The sequence below is a fragment of the Miscanthus floridulus genome, chromosome 19 (assembly GCF_019320115.1).
Source record: "Miscanthus floridulus cultivar M001 chromosome 19, ASM1932011v1, whole genome shotgun sequence".
NCBI classification, from domain to species: domain Eukaryota; kingdom Viridiplantae; phylum Streptophyta; class Magnoliopsida; order Poales; family Poaceae; genus Miscanthus; species Miscanthus floridulus.
Window position 1 is genome coordinate 89,509,228 of NC_089598.1, and position 19,963 is coordinate 89,529,190.

At 41.9% G+C, this 19,963-nt stretch overlaps 1 protein-coding gene and 1 pseudogene across 1 annotated transcript; both read left to right on the forward strand.

The window, feature by feature from the left end:
* The first annotated feature begins 5,165 nt into the window (after positions 1-5,165).
* Positions 5,166-6,164, forward strand: LOC136525368 (ethylene-responsive transcription factor ERF022-like; annotated as a pseudogene).
* A 3,691-nt stretch (positions 6,165-9,855) lies between these two features.
* Positions 9,856-10,458, forward strand: LOC136526336 (ethylene-responsive transcription factor 7-like). The gene has a single exon (XM_066519033.1). The coding sequence runs from the start codon at positions 9,856-9,858 to the stop codon at positions 10,456-10,458; it is 603 nt and encodes a 200-aa protein (XP_066375130.1).
* The last annotated feature ends 9,505 nt before the right edge of the window (positions 10,459-19,963 follow it).

The window sequence follows — 19,963 nt, forward strand, 5'->3', positions numbered from 1 at the left end:
GCTAAGTTTTATTGCAAGGATGGGGAACCTTGTAGGGAATTAATCCCTGCACAGGGGCAGGGATGGGAAGAAATGTGCCTCAATGTTGTTTGCGGGGATGGTGATAGGGTGATCCCCCCCGAGGGGAGAGGTATGTTGAGGCATTCCCTGCCGACATCCCTACATAGTAGTCACAACCACTTTATTGCCTCCTTTAATTATGAGGGAAGTACGATCATTATTGAGGATGCAAGTCTACCTTCCAATATTTTGAGGCAACAATTGGGGTCAACCACACTTGCTCATGCATTTTAGATTTGGCCACATTTGAGAGTTCCACAAGTTGACCTTGAGCACCTAGTTGCACCTTTTATGGAGGACGAGATCTATGGTGTTGTTAGAGTCATGCAGTTAGATAAAGCCCCTATGCTTGATGGATTCATTGGTTGTTTCTCCTAGGGTTTCTAGCTTATCATTAAGCATGGCCTTGGGCGGGCTTTTGATGCCCTAAATTCTCTTGGTAGCAGAAGTTTCCATCACCCAAATGAGGCTTTGCTCATCCTTCCTCTAAAAGGTATGAACCAAAGGAATTTGGGGATTACACACCAATTAGTCGCGTCTGTAGTTTTGGCAAGCTTTTCTTCAAGTTTGATCCCATAGTTTGGTTCCTTTGCTACCAAGCTTGGTTGGACCCCATCAGAGTGCCTTCATAAATGATCATTTCATCCAAGACAATTTTAGATATGTGCTAGAAGATGGTGAAGCTCTTTATGCCAAACAACCACCTCAGTTGCTCTTGAAGTTGGACTTGGCCAAGGAATTCAACCACATCTCCTAGGTTTTCCTTTTGGATGTCCTCCAACACATCGGCTTCTTGAGCGCCTATAGTTTCTGGATTTTGGTTCTTTTGTCCATAGCCAGCACCAAAGTCCTCATCAATGGTGCACCCAGTTGTAGATCTGCATGTTCATGTCCTTCAGTAAGGGGATATGCCACCCCCCATATTATCCATTTTAGTTATGGAGTGTCTAAATGACTTGATGGTCGCCGTCACGTATGTGAGGGGCTGTCTCTTTCCATTAGCATGTCATAGGGTCTACCATTAAGCCTCAATTTATGTTGATGATGTTGTGGTATTCTTAACCCCTTACTCAAGGCTAGCGACAAACTTTGCCAAGTGCCAGCTCCATCCAATTCCAATCCTATGCTTAGAACAAGAGATTCAGTTGGACTAGGATATTCTACATTATTGTTGGATCACATAATTACCTGCAAGTACGTAGGAGTTTCTATCTCAGTTCATAGGCTACCTAAATTTGAATTCCAACCCCCTAGTTAATAGGGTCATAGGTCATGTCCCAAGCTTGAAAGGTTGCCTACTAATTTAAATAAGGAGTGGGGAGACTTATCCTCCTGCAGTCCACCCTTTCATCCATCCCTAGCTATTTGGATATTGCTACCGGCCTTTCTCCGTAGGTGGTCGATATTATTCATCGCCTTTGTAAGATGTTCCTCTGGGCTGACTCTCATGCTGTCTCGAGGGGCAAGTGTGTGGTTACTTGGGTAAAGGCTTGCAGCCCTAAATATCTTGCGGGTTTGGGCATTCCCAACCTTAGGGTGCTTAGCTGGTCTCTACATGTGCATTGGCTATGGTTGGTGATCAGGACATCAATCATTTGGATACACACTACACTCCTCAAGTTGCTACGCTAGGACCAATCACTAGATCTAGTTTGATCATGAAAATTTAATCTCCGAGTGAGCTCGTTCCTAAGTACTCCTTTTTGTGATTATGATATTAGAATGCTAAAAATGATATTGTTATCCATAGGTCGTACACTTGGGTAGAACGGGTGGTCAAGGGGACAGAAGGATATGTTTGACACATCGCTCTGCTCTACGTGTGTAGGCTGGGCATGCATGGAAAATGTACTGTTTTTTGGTTGGATTCTTGATGGTGCAACAATGTTAAAAGACAACCCCAATCTTCCCGTAGTGCTTGTGTTCGTCAGCTTCCGCGCCGGGAAGCCTTAGGTTCTATCGACGTAGTTGTGTAGGCATTAGGTAGCGTGCAACACTGCAAGTCTGCAACAACACCAGTCGTCAGAGTGGTCGCCCGCAAGGCCGGTGCTGGCCGCAGCTACTCGGTACCTCTCGTTCTCGGTCCAGACCCCAGCGTCCGCGTGGTTACCGGTTGGTTTATAACCACTTAGTCACATTGGATCGAACTCGTGATCCGCTCAATTTCATCCACTCCAACCCAATTTCTGGGCCTACTCACGTCTACTTTTTGGGTCTTAGGTTTGGGGTGGCACATGAACCTGGCGGCCTATTAAAATGTTTGGTTCCTTGAGGAAGTTTGTAAATGTGGCCTGTTTAGGGAAGTTTCATACTTTCAGCACTATATTACGTGGATCGGGGGTGTTATCGTTGCAAAAACTCAAGGTTGAGTGCAGGCAATCGTCTCAAAAAAAGGTTGAGTACAGACAAGCTGAAGTTAGGGTGTTATTTCGAATAACACGGCAAAAGCTCGAGGCCTCAGGCCCTATTTGACTGACACAACGAAATGAACATATCAGTGGAGGGTGCATGACATGCACACACCTAATGTTCAAAGAATCTTAAGTCTTAATGGCATCATTCACTCCAACCCAAAACCTCCTGGCCGAAACAGCAAAACGATGGAGCATTCCATATGGTCCATGATGACGTGTCAACTGTTAAGTGAGAATTTCAAAACAAGGAATAGGAAATTTGGATTGTTGGATCATACAAAAAAGTTACCAATCTTCACAAATTACTATGGATATCGGGAGCTAAACCAAAGGAAAGGGCAAAAAACCCATCGGGTTCACAATTATGCATTGCTTCAAATAACTTTTCCTCCTGGCTTTGTTATACATAACTATACGTATATACTAGCCATATATAGGAAGAAGGCACGAAGTTTCCTCGCCATCATCTTGTGCTTTCGAGTTACTTGTCCGTATTAGGCGCCTAAATGTTTTTTTAGAAGCTTTTAATGGAAGCCGGTTTGTAGCTTTTCTTTGCAAAAAAATGATTATTACTAGTTTTTTCTATCTTTTGGCTGGAAGAAAGGAAACGGCAGAAAACTGCACAAGCTAGAAACGGATAGACGGTTCGTTCGAGATGGAGGAAAAGATTCTTTGCTTTACATATCACAGCTTCTATGCATGCATTCAGTAAAAAAGTGGACAGTTGATGAAACCTTTCCTACGAAATGAAAAAAAATCTAGATCTTTTGTTACAACCGATGAATTGAAAGGACAATTTCAATTGGAATTAAGCCATAATATAACTTCCTTTTCCTCTCCTTCGGTCCTAATTAATCAGAGTTTGTGCAGTTTCCTAATAGACAATTAGAGAATGAGCTAGCAGATCTATATCCATGTATAAAAATGAAACTAGCCGCGATTTCACATGATTTTATTTGGTGGACGAAAACCACAATCAACCAACTATAAACAACTTCTAGATATAGAGAAATCCATCCACCGAAATAACTAAGAAATAAAAAAAAAGAATATGAAAAGGGCTCTCTTACCAGATGTTGCGTATAGATGATAGGATGCTTAGCAACTCTGTTATTTCGACCTAGTTTGGTAGCACTCTACTTCACTTCGCAAGAATCGAATGGGGTAGGAGCGGAACTTCATCTCGCGAGGCCCAACTACTGTGCTCTTCTCTTACCGGCGTTGTGCGAGATTGAGGTGACATCACTCCCGTGGCTCGCTGTCGTGCTAACTCAGTGTCATTCCCCGATGTTGGTCTCGCTCAGATCCATCCCTCTCCACGTTGTTAGCTCCACTCCACTCCGCTGAACCAAGCTCCACCCGCACCATACCAAGCTCCGTCTATGGCCACACCAACGCGCGCAGGGGAGGGCAGATCAAGGTGACGGATAGGGCAATGCATCATGTAGAGGAGAAACGAGGGTGTGTTTAGTTCGCGAAATGGAAATTTTGGATATCACATCAGATGTTTTAGAGATGTCGGAAGAGGTTTTCGAATACTAATAAAAAAAACTAATTACATAGCTCGCCTGGAAACTGCGAGACAAATTTATTAAACCTAATTAATCCATCATTATCGCATGTTAGTTTCTATAGCACTTATGGCTAATCATGGACTAATTAGTCTTAAAACATTCGTCTCGCGATTTTCAACCAAACTGTGCAATTAGTTTTTTTCGTCTATATTTAATACTCCATGCATGTGCCGCAAGATTCGATGTGATAATTTGGGGTGAAAATTTTTGGGAACTAAACCAGGCCTGAGACATCGACCCATTCGCTCGAACTCAGTGATGGGGTATATATAGGAAGTCGATGTCGTAACGGACATAAATTTGCACTCTCTCGCACACGTGAACGCTATCGTACGTCACTCTCAACATACCAAACCACACATCGTCACTTAGAAGACGACAATTACGCAACCAGAAATAAAATGTACACAAACATCATGGTTAAAATATTTTCTGCTTCTAACCCTAGCAATGCAGACAATTAACATGTCATTATCTATCCATTTTTTCACTTGAATTTCATGCATACATCAACCCTTATTTTAAGTTGTTTGTGTATCCATCCATGACTTGACAATATTGCTCACCATTTTACTTTTAGCACCGCTCGAGAGATTTCACCTAGTGTTGCCGTGCTGGTTTGGTGCGGGCTTGCAACTAGACAAATGGCGTGCATCACGTTGCCTTGCCTTGCCACCGATGGAGCACCACACCGATGCAAGCAAAGCCGCGGCGGCCATTATCACGTATAGCCGCGCGCTTTGGTTTGCGATCTTATGGATATCGTCACTATCCCTTGGCTCGCGGACGCGGCCGAGTCCGTTGCAGTTGCAGCTAGCCCAGTGCAACGCGCGCGCGGCGCGCTGGACGCACTCTTGCGGCAGGCTGAACCGGGGGCGGGCGGCGAACACAGCCCGCCGAACGCCCCGCTATCGATATGGCATATTTGGCATGGAGCTAATGCACAGGGCGGCCAGTCGAAAGACGAGGAGGGAGCGGCGTGCCGCCGGCTGTGGCTTGAGCCCTTATAGGAGTCTTAAAAAAACGCAGTCGAACCCTGGCAGCACATTCACATCGCCGGCAGTCGCTGCACATCCATCCATCCGGCAGGGGGAGATTGAATTCAGATCTCGCGAGGATGCAAGGCGGCGGAAGCATCATCGAGCTCGCGAGGAAGGCGGCGGCCTTGGCGAGGACCGAGCGAGCGGCGCAGCTGGCGGCCATGCGTTCGGTGCGGAACTACCGCGGCGTCCAGCAGCGCAAAAAACAGTTACTACTCCGTGATCCGGAACATCCACACCCGGCGCCTGGTGTGGCTCGGGTCGTACAAGACCCCCGAGGAGGCCGCGTACGCGTGGGACGCCGCCCCGAGGGTGACGCGCGGGCACTGGGCCAAGCCCAACTTCCCCGAGCCGGCCTGGGCGAGTGCGGCGCCGGCGCCGGAGGAGGTGTCCACGGAGCTCGTGCTCGCGCTGTCGACGCCCGCTGCGCCGGTGCGCCGCCGCGAGCCTTCTGCGGCGGTGGCGGCTCAGGTGTCCTTCGACAACTGGCTGCTGTCTGCGTCGGCGGCCGCGGAAGAGCCACAGCGTCAGCAGAGAGCACCGGCGGCCCGGGTGTCGTCCTGGCCTCCTCGGGGAGCACCGTACTAAGTAGCACCGAGCCCATCGTCCTGGCCTCGCAGTTCGTTCCCGCTGCCGCCCCTACCCACCACCGCGAGCTGCCGGTGTCGCAGGCCGGCGTGTCTGATCTGGCCGTCGTCGGGGATAACTTCACCCACGACGGTGCGTCCACGTCTGCTGCACCTCCTCCAGTGCCTCGGCTAACTCCCAAGGATGATCTGCTGCTCCAAATCGGCCTGCCTGGTCGCGGCGGCCCGGGTGGGGCGCAGTAAGGAGGCTGAAGCTGCGTCAGGTGCCGAGGGGCTGCCGGCGATCGACTGCGATTATCTCATGCGGTTCCTTCGAGTACTGGACATGTGATCTTTCCGTCTACTATCCGTGATGATTATGCATGTTTTTCTATTCCAGAATTCGAAAACAATGTGAATGTATTATCGATTTAACTGGACTTGTGATGCCTCCTGACCGTGTGCTTGGGTCAGTATGTATTGTTCTGTAGTAGTTTGTAACTTGTTTCAGTTTCCCTGTGCTGTGAGCAATGAACAAAAAAATGTTGGCTGAAGTAAGGTTCTATTTGATATGGCTTCGTCCGGTTCTAGCTCCTTTCTACAGTGCATGTGTGGAGGAGTCAGAGCTCCACTGAACAGGGCCTAAGTAGTCTTCAATCCAGATCTCAAGTTTCGTCACCATGGATGTGTTTTGTTTACAGTTAATCGATCATATTGCTATTTATTAGTGATCTCATTATGTTCATGCTGGTTACTTATTTTTGGGAATTTGGGAGATCTTTCCTTCAACAAGAGACAAGATCGAAAACATTTTCATAGTCGTTTTGGAACTACAATTGCAAGGATAAGATCGATTCTAATAATCAATGACTATTCTTGTATTGCAAAATCCAACGAATTGGAATTAATGTGTGCATCACAGTAAGTTTGATACAAAGACTAATTACTAATCAAGGTATATAATTGGCTTTCAAAACAAAGAGGATGTAACTGTGTACCCTCTCTATTTAGGGAAACCTAAAAAGGTATAATGGTCGGTTTGGTATCTAAACCCCGACTACGGTATATCCATACTGTCTAATTGTGACGTTATGTTATTCTATAATACCGACCTTTCCATTTTGCTCCTTACTGTGTCAAATTATATAACCAACTGACCTAATTAGGTCCTATAGTCCGCTTTAATTCGATATCAAACAAGCTTACTTATACAAGGAGTGAAACTTATCACAACCTTAGTTAGATTAGGCCTTGTCTAGCATTAACAAGCCAGCCATCGCCATCACGTCCCCTTCTTCCTCCCATTCTACGACTACTTCAGGTCTACTATGGGGCTTTGGAGTTGAGGCCGTGCTTGGAGAGGGAGGCAACAATAACAATCAACTTGGTTTTGTGAAGGAGTTAACATGCCACAATGGAGGTATTATGGTTGGCCGGTGGTGGTCGGACTTGGGGAAGAAGGTGCTTTTCAAGGTGATCTAATACTCCTTGGTCTTGGTCGCCCTCCCAAAATGGAATGCAGCGCGAAAACTGAAATGCGCGCGGAAAAAAACGGAGAGTGGCGCACATATGTCCCGCTATATTTTCATGGGTCCACTCTTTCTGATTGAGATAGGGTATAAAAGAAAATCCCAAACCCTAGCAAAATCTCCCCACCCCCGTGCCGCCTCCCACGCCTGTCGTGGCCACCCCCAACGCGCCCCGACCATCGTGGGCTGCCCCTTTGCCTCCCCACTCCCATCGTGGGCCGCCCCTCCGTTCGCGCCTTGGCCGCCGTGGCCGGCTCCTCCGGTTGCGCCCTGGCTGCCGCGTCCAGCTCCTCAACCAGGAGCTTGGGACATCGAGTTCTCGAATAAAAGAAGGTCCAATACCGGAGGCCTGCTTGCTCTAGTTCTCCTCCAATTCAAGATGAATTGAGCATCAATTCTGATTTTGTTTCCATCTGCATCCAAATTCAAAGAAGCCAAGTCTAGCTTCCGTCCCAAATATTGTTCCCAAATTCTTGCCAGGTTTAGGAAACTTAATAGGGCCTAAGGATATAGTTATTACGACTCCTTCCATCCATCAATGTCCAGCATATATATATTTTAATAAGGAAATAATTTAGAATTAGATTTTATATTTTAATTTCTCTTTCGGTATATATATAATGTCATAAGGTCTTCTTCTTAAGCACAATGCCCGATGCTATCTTACCCCCGTGGGTCAAGTTTTTTTTAATGTCAATTATTAATGAACATCATCATAAAATTCATCCGAATGGGAATTGCAAGTAGGACCCAAAAAATAAGGTGACCTCTTTTTTTTAGAGGAAAAAATAGGGATGACCATCACCAATTCACAATAGCAAGGCTAGTTTCCATTCCATTATCTTGTGTGCTTCCCAGTTATTACTTGTACTACTAGTCCACAATGTATTTTTAGCAGCCTTTTATTGTTTGGCGGCAGTTGCTAGCTTTTCCATTGTTTTCTGTAAGAAAGTTACTTTATTTTTGTTTTCATGGCAGGAGGGGGAGAAACGTGATAACTCTGGACAAGAAAGGGATAGACGGTTTTTATTCCAAAAAAAAAAAAGCGATAGACGGTTTGTCTTAGAGATGTAGTAGAGCCATGATTATTTCCTTAGATCAGAAGACTCTATGCATGCATTTAGTTAAAAAGTAGAGGAGTACTGAACAAGGCCTATCCCTAAGAAACGGCGGAAAAGCTAGATCTATCTTTTGTCACAAACGGTGAAAGTGTAAAAATTCCTATAGGAAATCAAACCACAGCCTTTCTCTTTGCCTTCCAGTTATACTCCACATCAGATACCCCAAAACGAGGGCTAGAATTTTTTTCAGTTTTCTAATATAAAAAAGAAAATGGACCAAAAAAATTAGCGAGGTCCATGATTTCGCAAAAAAATATTTGGTCGATGGAAAACCACAATCAATCAACTAAGATCTATGATATATAAGAAAAATAATAAGCAAATAGAAAAAGAATCGAACAAGTTCTTACCCGATGTGGCTTTTAGACGGTATGACGCTTCTTTGTAACCACAAGGTAGAAACAGAACATCCTCAACATCATGTGGCTTTTAGATGGTATGACGCTTCTTTGAGGCTAGAAATATGAACATCCTCATCCTCACATAGTTTTTTGTGGTAGTACTAGAGATCTCCTTTTGTGGTCGTAGAAATTCTAGCCTTAGATCTGCTTCCATCCACTGGAGATCATAGAAATCGATGAATTTAAGAGCAACGGCATAACGACAGACTAGCACAAAGGAAGGGATTTTGGTGATTTTTTTGCTAGGCTTACCTAGGGAAGGGGGAAGAGGTGAGGCGACGGATAGAGAGGCGAGGTGACAGATAGAGGAGAGGATGCGGCGTCGATGCATTTGTTCAGAGTCGGTTAGAAGTATATATAGAGCGTGAAGGCCATATACGACATGAACATCCATAGCGTCATCCTCACGACTTGCTTTGTCGTGGACGGCATCATACGCCGGTTTCATCATAATGCATTATGTTACTCGATCGTGTTATAGTATAACTACATTGATGCAACAAGAAATTAAGGTACACCGACCTCGTACTTGGGATGCATGTTTCCTTCTCCAAAACCCTAAAACTCACAAACAAATCTCCCTCTCCCTCTCCCTCTCACACATTCCATTTCATCAACCCTCACCAAGATGTTTGTTCATCATCCATCCATGATAAAATTAATTACCAGGACCACCGACGCAAGCAAGCCGCGGCGCCTGCGAGGATATCGCGTCACCATCTCTGACCGTGCATGCAGAGTTGCAAACGGCCGAGCCCGGCAGGGGTGCAGCCCAACGCGGGCGCGGCTCTTGCGGGGAACCGTCGCGGCCGAGAACGCCTGCCGCGCGCATAACGAGGCACGGCACGACGGAGAGAAAAGCTCGCGGAAAGGCACGAAGCAAGCACGACAAGCTATCGGTCTTTGGCGTGGGGCAGCGCGAGGCCAGCCGAAACGCCAGTCGGCGGCGTGCAGTGAGTCAGTGACAGCCTTCGGCACACACGCGACGCGAACGCGAGCCCTATATTAAAACGGCAGGTGTACCGTGTACCCCTAGCCACTCCACATCAGCGAGAGCTGCACAACCGGCAGGCAGCCAGGCACAGCGGAGTCGAGGTAGTGCACCTGTGGCCTGTGCAGCAGGCAGTGAGAGGAGAGAGTGCGTTCGAGGATGCAAGGCGGCGTGATCGAGCTCGCGAGGCAGGCGGCGGCCGCGGCGAGGGCCGAGCGAGGGGTGCGTGGTCCGGGCAGGCTGCCGGTGCGTAGGTACCGCGGCGTCATGAGGCGAGGCGACATGTACGTCGCCGAGATCATGGACGCCGCGGGCCTCCGCCCGGTGTGGCTCGGGTCGTACGCGACTCCCGAGGAGGCAGCGTACGCGTACGACGCCGCCGCGAGGATCATGCACGGGAACAAGGCCAAGCCCAACTTCCCCGAGACCCCGGCGCCGGCCGCCCACGCCGGGGTGCTCCTGCTGGTGGGGTACGCTCGCGTGTGTGCGCCGCTCTACGGCCAGCAGCCGGCGCCGCCTCAGGCGCCTGCGGCGCCGGTGGGCGGCGGAGCGCAGCGTCAGGCGTTCGCCGTCCAGCAGGCAGCGGCCCCTACCCAGCACCACGAGCTGCCGGTGTCGCAGGCCAGCGTGCCTGATCAGGCCGTTGTCGGGGATAACTTCACCGACGACGGTGCGTCCTCGTCTGCTGGATGTCCTCCAGTGCCTCGGCTCGCACTCAAAGTCGATCTGCCTGGTCGCGGCGGTCCGGGTGGGGCGCAGTAAGGAGGCAGAAGCTGCGTCAGGTGCCGAGGGGCTGCCGATCGACTGCGATTATCTCATGTGGTTCCTTCGAGTACTCGACAAGTGATCTTTGTTACCGTCTATAGTATCCAAGATGATTATGTATGTTTTTCTATTCCGAAATTCGAAAACAATGTGTATGACTTGTGATGCCTCCTGAGTCAGTATGTATTGTTCTGTAGTAGTTCGTAACTTTCAGTTTCCCTGTGCTGCGAGCAAAAAAAAAAAAAAAAAAAAAAAAAAAGTTGGTTGAAGTAAGGGTCTATTTGATACATCTGGCTCCTTTCTACAATGTGCAAAGGAGTCGGAGCTCCACTGAACGGGGCCTAAGTAGTCTTGTATTTAGATCTCAAGTTTCGTCACCATGCATGTGTTTTGTTTACAGTTAATCATATTGCTATTTAATTTGTCATCTCATCATGTTTATGCTGATTACTTATTTTGGGATTTTGGGAGATCTTTCCTTCAACAAGAGACAAGATCAACATTGTTAGAGAAAACATTTTCATAATTATTTTGGAACTACAACTGCAAGGATAAGGTCGACTGTAATAATCAACGACTATTCTTGTATTGCAAAATCCAACAAAATTAATGTGTGCATCACAGTAAGTTTGATAGAATGACTAATTACTAATCAAGGTATTATAATTTGCTTTCAAAACAAAGAGGATGTAACTGTGTACCCCCTCCATTTATGAAAACCTAAAAAATGTATAACGGTCGATTTGGTATCTAAACTAACTATGGTATATCCTTATACTGTCTAATTGTGACGTTATGTTATTCGAAGCTGACCTTTCCATTTGGCTCCTTATTATTGTCAAATAATGTAACCAACTGATCTAACTAGGTCCTATATATAGCCCGTTTAATTCGATATCAAACAAACTTACTTATACAACTAGTGAAACAATCAACTTGGTTTTGTGAAGGAGTTAACATGCCACAATGGAGGTATTATGGTTGGCTGGTGGTGGTCGGACTTGGGTAGAAGGTGATTTTCAGGGCCATCTAATACTGCATGACCTTGGTAGCCCTCCCAAAATGGAATGTTAGATATATACCGGTGTATGTTTTGATACTAATTTGCGTTTTTGACTTGTCATAGTGGTTGATCTATATGTTGAATTTTGTGTTTTGTGTATCATGGTCCCATTTCATATTTCAAAGTGGTTCTCACTTCTCCCCATGAAAATAATTATCGGCGGTCCATTGACAATGAAGGTCAAAGGCGATAGTTGATGGCAAATACTAGCGATAGTCGAAGGGTAGTGATACATGAGTGCCAAACCGTAGGGGTGGTCGGGTGTTGCAAGCTCCTAGCATAAGGAGCTCATGAACCTAATATGTTCCTTCTGGAGCCGAGGGTGTTGAGTCTTCAATTTAGAGGGTTAAAAACCTTTGGATTCTGGAGGCCTTGCTTTAGTTGCCCACCAGCTTTCAAATGTTTTTTTTCTCACCATGACGGTGGTCGTTGGCGGAAGGTCAAAGGAGATGGACGTTGGAAAATACCAACGGTGGATGATTGTAGAGTTAGACGAGTACTAGATGGTTGGTGTGGTAGGGGGGTTCTAACAACTAGCATAAGGACCACACGAACCTTGTTTGTCGTTCCTTCTAGAGTTTGGGAGGGCATTGAGTTCATCTAATAAGAGGGTTCATTCTTTGGATCCTTGAGGCCCTACCCTCTAGTTGTTCTTCAACTTTCAATATTGGTTTCTCAATGTGATAATGACTAGAGGTGATCCATCCACAACAAAGGTTAGAGGTGATGGCTAGTGGCAAAAGAGCAGTGGTCATTGGTAGAGGCAGAAGAGTACCAGATCAGTGTGGTCGTTGGTTGGTGGCAATTGGCATAAGAAGCTAATGGACCTGCTTGTCCCTTCAATCAGGATTTAGGGGTGTCGAGTTCTCGAATAAGAAGGTCCAACCATTTGATACTAGAGGCCTTTCTCTAGTTGTCCTCCAATTCAAGATGAATTGAGCATCAAATTCTGATTTTGTTTCCATCTGCATCCAAAACAATTCAAAGAAGCCAAGTCTAGCTTCCCCAAATTTTGTTCCCAAGTTCTTGCTAGATTTAGCAAACTGAATAGGGCCTAGGGTTATAGTTATTACTCCATCCATCCATCCATCCATCAATGTGCAGCATATATACATTTTTATAGGGAAAAATTTTAAAATTAGATTTTATATTTTAATTTCTCTTCGCTAATGTCAATTATTAATGAATATCATCATAAAATTAATCCGAATGGGAATTGCAAGTAGGACCCAAAAAATAAGGTGACCTTTTTTTTAGAGGAAAAAATAGGGATGACCTTCACCAATTCAAAATAGCAAGGCAAGTTTCCAAGCCATTATCTTGTGTGCTTCCCAGTTATTACTTGTACTACTAATCTTATTACTTGTACTACTAGTCCACAATGTATTTTTAGTAGCCTTTTATTTTTTTGGCCGCAGTTGCTAGCTTTTCCCTTGATTTCCGTAAGAAAGTTACTTTTTTTCTTTCATGGCAGGAGGGGAGAAACATGAGAACTCTCTGGACAAGAAAGCCATAGACAGTTTTTCTTCCAAAAAAAGAGAAAGAGATAGATGGTTTGTCTTAGAGATGTAGTAGAGTCATGATTCTCTCCTTAGATCAGAAGACTCTATGCATGCGTTGAGTTAAAAAGTAGAACAAGGCCTAGCCCTAGGGATGAAAACGGATCGGATACGAACGGATATCACTCATATTATATTTGTTTTCATATTTCTGTTCGGATTCGGATTCGGACACGGATAGCGTTCGGATACATATACGAATACGGATTGACTCGGTTACGGATACGAATAATGAGTATCGAATACGGTATGAATCGGATTCGGAGAAGGTCGGATACAAATATCTATTCGGATATTGAGTAAAAGCAGTATATATATATATATATATATATCATACGTGAGCAAATCATTATGCCACTCTATGAGTCCATAATCCATCTAGATTAAGCCGAAAGACTAAAGAGTAAAGCAACAAATAAGATAAAGATACAAATTGTCTCAAACGTTCGAACACCAAGTTTGTTCAGCTCATCAAGATCTACAATCCTTATATAGGCTATTTTTTTATTTGAGAAAGTTTGAACAAAATATAGTTCAAATTTCACAAGTGTGTGACATAGTTTTAGAAAGTCTATATGAGATTCAAGAATTTGTGACTAGTGTTTGATAAAACTTTCTCAAATGGGAAAATGAGCTATGTAACAATTGTAGATCTTGCTGAGATGATCAAACTTGGTATTCAGAGTTTTTTCATCTGAGGTCATTTAGTGTCTCATTTGAGCAAGTTTGACCAAGTCAAATTTGGTCAAATGAAAAAACAACACTTTGACTCTAGTATTATGAACTCTAAATGACTTCAAATTGAAAAGTTTTAAATACCAAGTTTGTTCAAATCATCAAGATCTACAATTGTTGTTTTGGTCAACTTTCCATTTGAGATAGTTTGGACGGTTCAAATTTGTGATTTTTAAATTTCAACGTCTACAAACTAGTTTTCGAAACCCTAGATTGTCTCAAATTGAAAAGTTTTGAATACCAAGTTTGTTCAGCTCATCAAGATCTACAATCCTTATATAGGCCATTTTTTCATTTGAGAAAGTTTGAATAAAATGTAGTTCAAATTTCACAAGTGTGTGACATAGTTTTAGAAAGTCTATATGAGATTCAAGAATTTGTGACTAGTGTTTGATAAAACTTTCTCAAATGAGAAAATGAGCTATGTAACAATTGTAGATCTTGCTGAGATGATAAAACTTGGTATTCAGAGTTTTTTCATCTGAGGTCATTTAGTGTCTCATTTGAGTAAGTTTGACCAAGTCAAATTTGGTCAAATGAAAAAACAACACTTTGACTCTAGTATTATGAACTCTAAATGACTTCAAATTGAAAAGTTTTGAATACCAAGTTTCTTCAACTCATCAAGATCTACAATTATTGTTTTGGTCAACTTTCCATTTGAGATAGTTTGGATGGTTCAAATTTGTGATTTTTAAATTTCGACACCTACAAACTAGTTTTCGGAACCCTAGATTGTCTCAAATTGAAAATTTTTGAATACCAAGTTTGTTCAGCTCATCAAGATCTACAATCCTTATATAGGTCATTTTTTCATTTGAGAAAGTTTGAATAAAATGTAGTTCAAATTTTACAAGTGTGTGACATAGTTTTAGAAAGTTATATGAGATTCAAGAATTTGTGACTAGTGTTTAATAAAACTTTCTCAAATAGGAAAATGAGCTATGTAACAATTGTAGATCTTGCTGAGATGATAAAACTTGGTATTCAGAGTTTTTTCATCTGAGGTCATTTAGTGTCTCATTTGAGCAAGTTTGACCAAGTCAAATTTGGTCAAATAAAAAAACAACACTTTGACTCTAGTATTATAAACTCTAAATGACTTCAAATTGAAAAGTTTTGAATACCAAGTTTGTTCAACTCATCAATATCTACAATTATTGTTTTTGTCAACTTTCCATTTGAGATAGTTTGGATGGTTCAAATTTGTGATTTTTAAATTTCAACGCCTACAAACTAGTTTTCGAAACCCTAGATTGTCTCAAATTGAAAAGTTTTGAATACCAAGTTTGTTCAGCTCATCAAGATCTACAATCCTTATATAGGACATTTTTTCATTTGAGAAAGTTTGAACAAAATGTAGTTCAAATTTCACAAGTGTGTGACATAGTTTTAGAAAGTCTATATGAGATTCAAGAATTTGTGACTAGTGTTTAATAAAACTTTCTCAAATGGGAAAATGAGCTATGTAACAATTGTAGATCTTGCTGACATGATAAAACTTGGTATTCAGAGTTTTTTCATCTGAGGTCATTTAGTGTCTCATTTGAGCAAGTTTGACCAAGTCAAATTTGGTCAAATGAAAAAACAACACTTTGACTCTAGTATTATAAACTCTAAATAACTTCAAATTGAAAAGTTTTGAATACCAAGTTTGTTCAACTCATCAATATCTACAATTGTTGTTTTGGTCAACTTTCCATTTGAGATAGTTTGGATGGTTCAAATTTGTGATTTTTAAATTTTGACACCTACAAACTAGTTTTCGGAACCCTAAATTGTCTCAAATTGAAAAGTTTTGAATACCAAGTTTGTTCAGATCATCAAGATCTACAATCCTTATATAGGTCATTTTTTCATTTGAGAAAGTTTGAATAAAATGTAGTTCAAATTTTACAAGTGTGTGACATAGTTTTAGAAAGTCTATATGAGATTCAAGAATTTGTGACTAGTGTTTGATAAAACTTTCTCAAATGGGAAAATGAGCTATGTAACAATTGTAGATCTTGCTGAGATGATCAAACTTGGTATTCAGAGTTTTTTCATCTGAGGTCATTTAGTGTCTCATTTGAGCAAGTTTGACCAAGTCAAATTTGGTCAAATGAAAAAACAACACTTTGACTCTAGTATTATGAACTCTAAATGACTTCAAATTGAAAAGTTTTAAATACCAAGTTTGTTCAAATCATCAAGATCTACAATTGTTGTTTTGGTCAACTTTCCATTTGAGATAGTTTGGACGGTTCAAATTTATGATTTTTAAATTTCAACGTCTACAAACTAGTTTTCGAAACCCTAGATTGTCTCAAATTGAAAAGTTTTGAATACCAAGTTTGTTCAGCTCATCAAGATCTACAATCCTTATATAGGACATTTTTTCATTTGAGAAAGTTTGAACAAAATGTAGTTCAAATTTCACAAGTGTGTGACATAGTTTTAGAAAGTCTATATGAGATTCAAGAATTTGTGACTAGTGTTTGATAAAACTTTCTCAAATGGGAAAATGAGCTATGTAACAATTGTAGATCTTGCTGAGATGATAAAACTTGGTATTCAGAGTTTTTTCATCTGAGGTCATTTAGTGTCTCATTTGAGTAAGTTTGACCAAGTCAAATTTGGTCAAATGAAAAAACAACACTTTGACTCTAGTATTATGAACTCTAAATGACTTCAAATTGAAAAGTTTTGAATACCAAGTTTCTTCAACTCATCAAGATCTACAATTATTGTTTTGGTCAACTTTCCATTTGAGATAGTTTGGACGGTTCAAATTTGTGATTTTTAAATTTCAACATCTACAAACTAGTTTTCGGAACCCTAGATTGTCTCAAATTGAAAATTTTTGAATACCAAGTTTGTTCAGCTCATCAAGATCTACAATCCTTATATAGTTCATTTTTTCATTTGAGAAAGTTTGAATAAAATGTAGTTCAAATTTTACAAGTGTGTGACATAGTTTTAGAAAGTCTATATGAGATTCAAGAATTTGTGACTAGTGTTTAATAAAACTTTCTCAAATAGGAAAATGAGCTATGTAACAATTGTAGATCTTGCTGAGATGATAAAACTTGGTATTCAGAGTTTTTTCATCTGAGGTCATTTAGTGTCTCATTTGAGCAAGTTTGACCAAGTCAAATTTGGTCAAATAAAAAAACAACACTTTGACTCTAGTATTATGAACTCTAAATGACTTCAAATTGAAAAGTTTTGAATACCAAGTTTGTTCAACTCATCAAGATCTACAATTGTTGTTTTGGTCAACTTTCCATTTGAGATAGTTTGGATGATTCAAATTTGTGATTTTTAAATTTCGACGCCTACAAACTAGTTTTCGGAACCCTAGATTGTCTCAAATTGAAAAGTTTTGAATACCAAGTTTGTTCATCTCATCAAGATCTACAATCCTTATATAGGCCATTTTTTCATTTGAGAAAGTTTAAACAAAATGTAGTTCAAATTTCATAAGTGTGTGACATAGTTTTAGAAAGTCTATATGAGATTTAAGAATTTGTGACTAGTGTTTGATAAAACTTTCTCAAATGGGAAAATAAGCTATGTAACAATTGTAGATCTTGCTGAGATGATCAAACTTGGTATTCAGAGTTTTTTCATCTGAGGTCATTTAGTGTCTCATTTGAGCAAGTTTGACCAAGTCAAATTTGGTCAAATGAAAAAACAACACTTTGACTCTAGTATTATGAACTCTAAATGACTTCAAATTGAAAAGTTTTGAATACCAAGTTTGTTCAACTCATCAAGATCTACAATTGTTGTTTTGGTCAACTTTCCATTTGAGATAGTTTGGATGGTTCAAATTTGTGATTTTTAAATTTCTCCATCTCGTTTGAATAATATCCGGATAATATCCGTTTGGAATATCCGGATATATCCGATACTTAATCGGATTATCCGATATCCGCCGGATATCGATGATATTACATCCGTATTTGATATCCGCCTAAGATATCCGTTTTATTATCCGTATCCGAAAAAATACGGATATCCGAGTAACTATCCAGATAAGTGTTCATATTTGTTCGGTCGAACAGACGGTCGAATAAATATCCGTACCGTTTTCATCCATACCTAGCCCTAAGAAACGACTGAAAAAGCTAGATCGATCTTTTGTCACAAATGGTGAAATTTCAAAATGCCTATAGGAAATCAAACCACACAATGAGGGCTTGACTTTGTTCAGTTTTCTAATATAAAAAAGAAAATGAACCAAAAAAATTAGCGAGGTTCATGATTTCACAAAAATTATTTGGTCGAGGGGAAGCCACAATAATCAATCAACTAAGATCTAAGATATGTAAGAAAAATAAGAAATTAAAAAAAAGAACTTAACAAGTTCTTACCCGATGTGGCTTTTAGACGGTATGACACTTCTTCGTAACCATGAGGCTAGAAACATGAACATCCTCAAACTCACGTGGGTTTGAGATGGTATGACACTTTCGCAACCATGAGGCTAGAAATATGAACATCCTCATCCTCACAAGTTCTGGTGCTAGTACTAGAGATCTCCTTTTGTGGTAGTAGAGATTCTAGTTCTAGCCCTAGATCTGCTTCCATCCACAGGAGATCATAGAAATAGATGAATTTCAGAGCAGCAACATAGTATGGACTAGCACAAAGAAGAGATTTGGGTAATTTCTTTGCTAGCTAGGCTTACCGAGGGAAGGGCGAAGAGGCGAGGCGATGGATAGACGAGGAGGATGTGACGTCGATGCATTTGTTCAGAGCCGGTTAGAAGTATATATAGAGCGTGAAGGCCATATACGACATGAACATCTGTAGCGTCATCCTCATGACTTGCTTTGTCGTGGACGGCATCATACGCCAGTTTCAACATACCACTTTTACGTTACTCAATCATGTTATAACTACATTGACGTCGTCCATCAGAGATGTAGTTGATGATGGAGAGGCAGAGAAGATGGTGGAAGCATATGAATTCAAGTCCAGTGGCAATCGTCCACTTTTCACTCCTACTACGACGGAGGGGGAAAGCTAGAAGTAAAGATATATATATGGTTAGAGATAGTTGGCGATGTATACAAACCCTAGAGATAAGGATAGAATGCTAGAGATAGAATAGGGTTAGGCCTAATATAACTTGGCTTGTACTCTAAGTCTTTCATTCCTCATATGTACCTATAAATACCTCAGATTATTAGGGTTTTCACCATACCTAATATTTTCCACACACACAATCCCTACTTAATTAGGTCTAAGGAAAAAGAAATTATATACTTTCACCATTTATAACAAAAGACCTGTAGCTTTTATTTTCCATTTCGAAGGAAAGGTTTAAGGTCTCTAGTTTTCAACTAAATGCATGGATAGAGGCTAATCTAAAGCAAATAATCAATGACTCCATCTCTAAGAACAAACCGTCTATCACTTTCTAGCTTCTTCAGTTTGCATTTTGCTCCCTCCAGCCAAAGAAAGAAAAGTTAGTGATAATCCATTATTTCCAAAAAAGAAAGCTAGCAACCCTCGCTAGTTAAAAGCTGCTAAAAAAACACTGGACTATAAGGACAAGTAACTCTAAATCACAAGTGAATGAAACAAGATGATAGTGTGGAAACTTGCCTTCTTCCTATTGTTGGTATGTGTATGATTATGTATACCAATGTTAAGAAAAGTGAATTCAAGCAGCGAATAATTCTGAACAAAATGTCTTTCTATGGTTTAGTTCCATACTATTTTGTGGAGATTAATAACTTTTTTATGATCAACAATCCATATTTCTATTCCTTGTTTTGGGACTCTCACTTAAGAGTTAACACACCATCATTGTCTGGGTTATAACCCCGGGGTGTCCCAAGGCACTGTTTAGTTAGCAGGCCATGCGGTCTACAATACAACAGCTAACGAAGGCCCAAACGACCGAGGCCTAGCGAAAGCCGAGCGGAGCAGGCCAGCCGCCAAGGCCAGGGTCATCCCCGACCTCGTCCACCCGCCTTAGTACACGACACTCGCAAGACGCACGACCTCTCCCCATCACGACCCCCCGAAAGGGATGGGGGGAGGTCGAGTGCAGCTAGGCGCACCTGCTCTGACAAGAGAAAGCATGCCGCACTGACCCCGCAAGGACTGAGGGGACATCAGTCACCTCAGCCCAGCCAGACACCATCCC